The following is a 7325-nucleotide window of genomic DNA, read 5'->3' as shown; positions in this document are numbered from 1 at the left end:
GTATTAAGAGTATTTATAAAACTAGATCATATGCTATGTTATTAAAACCACAAAAATTTGCAATAATTTACATATTTCAGAGTATGTGCATGTGAACATAATGAAATTACACAAATATTTTTTAAAGAGAAACAGCTTACAAAAGAAATCCAACACCTTTAAAGTTCACAATGCACTGTACATAATCCATGAAATAATGAAAATGGAACAAATTGCAAAGTATTTTAACCTGAATATTATTATAAACTTGATATATCAAAACTTGTGAGAATCAACTAAATTAGAGGTAAATTTCTAGAGCATATTCACACATTAAAATAGAATAAAAATGAAGTATTGATCAGGTATGGTGGTGCATGCTTATAATCCCAGCAGCTCAGGAGGCTGAGTTAGGAGGATCGGAAGTTCAAAGCCAGCCTCAGCTACTTAGCGAGGCCCTAAGCAACTCAATGAGACCCTGTCTCTAAATAAAATACAAAATAGGGCTGGGGATGTGGCTCAGTGGTTGAGTGCCCTTGAGTTCAATCCCTGGTACCCTCCCTACCAAAAAAAATGAAGTATTGATTCAAGTTTCTACTTTATAAAGTTTATAAAAGAACAGGAACTCACCAAAGAAAAGTGTAAAGAATAAAATCAAGTCATTGGAAAATTTTTAATGGAAAATAAATATACTACTTATAAAATCAGCCTAATTAAGAGTGAGTTTACCTAAACTGACTATAAACAAAATTAGAAAACTTCTAGAATGAGTGCTGAGTAATGAACACAAACAGGAAAACCTCCATAATTTACACTTATAAAAAATTATAGTATAGTATTTAAAAATTATTTATTAAGTAAATATTTAAAAAAAAACTAATGCAATGCATTTGATTACTTGGAAAATGCGCAAATGTGTTGAAATTTAAACTTAGGAAAACTGTAAGATAAAAATCTGATAAGTGAGACCTATGAAATAAATTGAAACCATTATCAAAACTTTTTACATAAAGAAAACCACATTTCTAGGTTATTACACTGGTGCAAACATCCCAATATTTAAAGTAAATTTTGTGTGATATATTTCAAAATGTTTTTTAATATTTCTGTCAGTGTGTGATGTGTGTGTGTGTGTATATTTTTCCCCATTTAAAAAATGAGTATAATTTCATTCTAATTACATTCTATAAGTACCTCAACTCACTCATCTATTCACATATTGATGAACATTTGGGTTTTCTCCAATTTGGTGTTATTCGAAATAAAGCTGTCATGCACATTCTTATATAAGTCTGATTTATCATGGGTAAAACTCAGAGGAAGTCATATTGAATTTCACAGTATCTGTTTAAATTCATAAAAATTTACAAAACTCTTTTCCATGTTACTTGAAATTTTTTACATTCCCCGGAAGTTTTGTAAAATAAGACTAGTTATTCCTCTCCAATACTTGGTATTGACAGAGATTTGTTTTGATTTGACTTGATTTGATTTTGTGGGGCAGGGGGGTACTATGGACTGAACTCAGGGGCACTCAACCACTGAGCCACATACCCAGCCCTATTTTATATTTTATTTAGAGACGGAGTCTCAATGAATTGCTTAGCACCTTGCCATTGCTGAGACTGACTTTGAACTCAGCAATCCTATCTTAGTCTCCTAAGCCCTGGGATTATAGGGGAGCACCTCTGCACCCAGCTTTAATTGATTTTGTTTTGTTTTTCACCTGTTCCTATAGACATATGAAGAGGCATCTCAGGCTCGTCTCCCACATGACTAATGACCTTGAGCATATTTGCATATGCTGAGTCTTCACATGCTAACTCACATGTCACTTTGTAAAGTATCTGTTTGGATATTTTATTTTTAAAATTTTGTTGTTTTCACATTATGATAATTTTTATATTTTGGATAAAGCTCTTTCTTATATATATTTATTGCCTTCTATTTGCCTTTGCATTTTCTTAAAGGTATCTTTTGAAACATAGTTTTTATTTTTGATGAAGTACAAATTAATTCTTTTTATGGAAAGATTTTTATTTGCTTTCCTTTTGTTTTTTATTTATGTGCTTGTGTTTACATCCTTTCTAAGAGTATAATAACTACTGCAAGGTGTCAAAGCTTCTTTTTAATAGTTACTTTCAAATGTTTATAGGTTACACCTTTTTTAAATTTATGACTTTGTCACATTTATTTCATTGTAAAAGTATGATATAAATTTTTAGATTATTTTTCATTTTACCTTCTTTTTTATAATTCATTTGGATACTATTCGGAATTTTACTCTGGTGTGTGCAATCATTGTCTGTTCATAATTTAACACAATAGAAGACAACATTTATATTTTCATGTTTTCCCAAAGCATAATCCTGCTTTGAACTCCATGTTAATTCACAAAAGATTAAAGAAATTTGGGATATCAAGATGTGCATTGTTGTAATTTGAATGCATAACTAGAGCTTGTTTTCTAATTGATACATTGTTAATAGTTAATATGAGCATAATAATATTGTTCATTAACTAATTGATGTTTCAGCCAATTTTATTATGAGGTAGGTAACATTTTTATTTCTTTTATATCCTTACAAAGTTAAGACACAAATAAAGGTATTTTACTTGTCCAAGGGTATAAATTAATATATGATGGAGTCATAATATGAACACAGGAACATTGACATTAAGAAGTACCAAGTCTATTTCTCTCAAGTACTGGTACTGAGACTACAAACCAGCTAATTGTGAGCTGCTCTAGCATATCTGCTGATTTGCATAATAGTTGTGTAGATATTGCTTAATTTTAGTAATAGTATCAGATAATTTCACAAAAAAATTGAAAAATCTGACAATAATAACTTCTCTGTTTACCTGTGTCAGGAGTCATTTTGATGTTATTAAAGATTGATAAACTTAGGCAGGGCTTGCTGTCTTCAACCTTTCACTCAGCTAGTTTTACTCTTATATTAACTTCTCTAAATAAATTTTCTGAAAACATTTAAGTTGGCTAAACACTTTTATATAAAATTCATTTGTAGTTTCAAAGAATCAAGTAAGGGTTAATATAGTTATTGAAGATGCTAGAGCTGAAGAAATTATGGTTTCAAGGATAATAATGAATTTAAAAAAATACATTTATAGTATTTGAAAATAAAGCTTAATAAATATTAAATTGAAACAAGTTTTACTTAACTGACCCAGGTCAACCAATCATATAAACACTAAGGGGACATCTAAACTGGAAATCATAGGTATGGAGCACCTATGTAAATAAAAAGAAAAGTGAAATCCCTCCACCAACCATGTTTCTTTGTTGTTGTTTTGTTTTTTTTCTTTTCTTTCCCTTCAGAAGCTGAACAGAGGACATGACGACAAAAAATCATTCCACAGTGACTGAGTTCATCCTGGCTGGACTCTCACAGCAGCCAGAGCTCCAGCTGCCCCTCTTCCTCCTCTTCCTAGGGATCTATGTGTTCACAGTGGTGGGGAACCTGGGCATGATCACACTGATTTGGCTCAGTTCTCACCTGCACACCCCCATGTACTACTTTGTCAGCAGTCTATCCTTGATTGACTTGTGTCATTCCACTGTGATCACCCCCAAAATGCTGGTGAACTTTGTGTCCGATAAGAATACCATTTCCTACCCTGGATGCATGACTCAACTCTACTTCTTTCTCATTTTTGCCATATCAGAGTGTCACATGTTGGCTGCAATGGCCTATGACCGATATGTGGCCATCTGTAGCCCACTGCTTTACCATGTCATCATGTCCTCTCAGACTTGCCTTTCCCTGATTTTAGGAGTGTTTATTATGGGTGTGGTTTGTGCATCAGCTCATACAGGCTGCATGATTAGAGTCCAATTCTGCAAATTTGATGTGATCAACCATTATTTCTGTGATCTTCTTCCCCTGCTAAAGCTCTCTTGCTCGAGTACCTATGTCAATGAAGTGCTGATTCTGTTTTTTGGCACATTTAACATCTTTGTCCCCACCCTGACCATCCTTAGCTCCTACATCTTCATCATAGCCAGCATCCTGCGCATTCGCTCCACTGAGGGCAGAGCCAAAGCCTTCAGCACATGCAGCTCCCACATCTCAGCTGTTGCTCTCTTCTTTGGATCTGCTGCATTCATGTACCTACAGCCATCAACAGTCAGCTCCATGGACCAAGGAAAAGTGTCCTCTGTGTTTTATACCATTATTGTGCCCATGCTGAATCCTCTGATCTATAGCCTGAGGAATAAAGATGTTAGTGTTGCCCTGAAGAAAATGCTACACCGAGAAACTTTCCTGTGAATAGAAGTAATGTGTGGGATTATTTATCAGATCTAATTCATTGATGAGCACATGGTGTGAAGTAATGTTTAGTCCATTTGTGAATATCCTTAAATATTTCTAGGATTTTTATGTTACTTCATCTTTTCATAGTCCTTTGAGTGCCATTTTCTAGGTACAGTTTTATCTCATGTGTATCACAGAGGCAAAGAAATGCTAAGGGTGGTGTTTATCCATATACCCATTAGTACCAACCCCATCATCTTCTATATCTTTTATATAATTGACCAAAACTCAGTTTATGAAATGCCCATCTTCCAAATGTGATTATCGACTTTCTTTCTTCAATATATATGAAACTGAATAAAACTTAAAAATATCATGGCTATAATTCCTTGTTATGAAGACATTGCAGCCTGAAAAAATCTCTTTCCTGTCCTTTTCTTTCATATACCTTATTTATCTTGTTTATTCTGTATTACTTCAGAAATTTGAATAGTACTTTAAAATCTAAGCTACAAATGGATATATATGTTCAACTTGTGCCCAATCCAATATACACACTTTCCCCCCTTTTATTCTAATTTGTTCTTGCCTGCTTATATTTTAAACTGATCAGACTGAGATCTCCATGTAATTTCCTCTGTTCATACTGTGATATCTCCAGGATGTAGAACAGCCACTACCACCCATTAGTTCCTTGATAATTTTATCCTTTATTCTGTTTTGAAATATTTCTAGGAAAACCATATATATCCTATACTATCTACATCCATTAATATATCATTAATCTCTTTAAGAAATTACATATGGCTTTTGTTTAAAATAAAACTAAATATTATCTAATAGATATTTTGTGTTCAGAATCATTATGTTTCATTTTGGAAAATTCTTCAAATATCTATGAGATAATGATGACATTCTAACCTATCATACACTTTATAAGTCTTAGTCTTGAGTTTCTTCTGTGGCAGGATTTTAGTACAGGTGTGACCACTGGTCAATTAATTGATTTCTTCATTCATTTAATCTTGTCAACAAGGATGGAGTCCCTAAAGCAATGCATATTTTTTCTTTTTAAAAAAAGTTTTGCTAATTTTTACAAATTAAATATGTTTATTTTATACTTTTAAACATACAAAAATGAGAGTATAGTACAGTGAATATCCATATACACACCAGTTAGATAAACAATTTGTTGTATATGCTTCATATACAAACACACTTGGAGAAACCATTTACAAATATTTTAGAGCCACTATAACATTCTGTTCCTGAATGCTTCATAAACTAATTAAAAGACATTGTTCTATAAACAAGTTTTATCTCAATTCACAAAATCCAGAATTATCTAATATTTAAAATACAATCCATATTCAAAATTTCTTCATTGCCCTCAATTCAAGGTTTTTATAAAGGGTTTTCAAACCAGAGTGTATTCAAGCCTTTTACACTGGGGACTGAAGACAGCTCAGAGGTAGTGCTGGTGCTTAGCTTGCACAAGATTTTAATCCCAAATACTATAAAAGATCTCACATTATGTTAATCTGTTATGTCTCTTAAGTAACTTTTAATCAAGAATAGTTACCCAACTCAACACCTTTTTTCTTTCTTGACCCTGATAGTTTGAAGAAACAAAGCCAGTTATCTTTCATAATATTTTATATTCTAAACTGTTTGACAGCTTCTTTAGTAATGTGATGGAACTTGTTGCTCCATCTTCCATACTCCCTGCAAATGGGAAATCAAACTGAAAGACTTGATTAGATTTCAGTTAAACATTCTTGACAAAGACACTTCATATATAATGCAGTACACTTTATATTGCATCACAAATTTAAAAGCTGCCTGGTTTTCTGACCACTGCTAGTAAGTAATACTAACTGTCACCAAATCTTGAGATTTTTTTCTTGTTTTTGTTTTTGTAAAAGTACATTTTGTCTGTGTGACCCACCAGCGCGTGTTTGGTAAGATGACATTCTGACACCAATATAATTTTAGTGGGGATGTAGATCAAATTTTTATCGGATAGTTTGGGCATCAAAATACCTTTAACTTTTCAACTTTTTACATTTCAATTTTTTAAAATATTCAAAAACATCAGTTTCCCACAAATCATAAAATTTATTCAAAAGTAAAATTCAATTTTATAATGATGGCAGACTTACTCTTTAATTGAAATGTGAGCACCTTGCTTCTTTTTTGACTTTGTCTGAGACCCCATGTAATAGCTAATATGATAGCCACTCATTTACCAAGAGAGTAATATAGTTCCCAAAGCACCAGAATCATCAAGAGACATCTGGACATATCGGAGGTGGGGGTGGGTGGAGAATTATTGATAGGCCTGAAGGAAATGTAGGTAACCAACATGAAGTGGTGGTGAAGGTGGGGGTGGGCTACTGAATTTTAGGCCTGGCTCTCCTGGTCCCAATCCTGACCCTGGCATTGGTAGTAGTGGAAGAAGGAAATAGTTCCATGGAATTGCTTTTGACTTGATGTTATTTGATTTATTTCCACCAGGAGACCTAGAGGAGTTTTCACTTTCATCTTCAGAAACTTGACTTTCATTTTCATTCTCCTGAGCTTTCTATTCTATATTATTAGCTACTTCAGAGGTTGGGGAAAGCAGATCAGACAGAGTTTTCTCTATTTCCATATCCAGTGTAAATCACGATACAGTTTTCTCTCTTAAAAATCAACTGAAGCAATGGTAGCTGGTAAATATAGCCATCTTCTGACCAAATGGCAGAACACTTGTCACCAGCTTTCCACTGTTTATTATCAAGGACGTCGAAACAGTCTTCTGGCTTTTATTCTTCTTAAGAGGTTTTCACCTAGATTTGCCCTTTGGTTTATCTGAAGTTTCACGAATGTCACCATTCTTTAGAGCATGCTTGAAGGAAGCCACAGCTTTAGCATAAGCTTTTTTTTTCCCCAATGTCAGAATCATTACTCTGGCCTGTGACACTCTGGAACAACACTAAGTCTTCCTGCTCTGGGACACCACTGCTACTGCTACATATTTTTTCTTGATTTTCAAGTACATGACACAGGGAGGTAAAGGGAAAA

The 7325-nt window shown here is 33.4% G+C and overlaps 1 protein-coding gene and 1 pseudogene across 1 annotated transcript; one reads left to right on the top strand and one right to left on the bottom strand.

The window, feature by feature from the left end:
- The first annotated feature begins 759 nt into the window (after positions 1-759).
- On the top strand, positions 760-4274 carry LOC113192542 (olfactory receptor 8G1-like). The gene is made up of 2 exons (XM_026402712.1): positions 760-777; positions 3339-4274. Exons 1-2 carry the CDS (start codon positions 760-762, stop codon positions 4272-4274), a joined length of 954 nt encoding a protein of 317 aa, XP_026258497.1.
- A 2150-nt stretch (positions 4275-6424) lies between these two features.
- On the bottom strand, positions 6425-6702 carry LOC113192566 (survival motor neuron protein pseudogene; annotated as a pseudogene).
- Positions 6703-7325: the final 623 nt, after the last annotated feature.

The sequence above is a fragment of the Urocitellus parryii genome, chromosome 4 (assembly GCF_045843805.1).
Source record: "Urocitellus parryii isolate mUroPar1 chromosome 4, mUroPar1.hap1, whole genome shotgun sequence".
Taxonomy (NCBI): domain Eukaryota; kingdom Metazoa; phylum Chordata; class Mammalia; order Rodentia; family Sciuridae; genus Urocitellus; species Urocitellus parryii.
The sequence above is the reverse complement of the archived record's forward strand: the minus strand, read 5'-3'. Positions and strand labels throughout refer to the sequence as shown.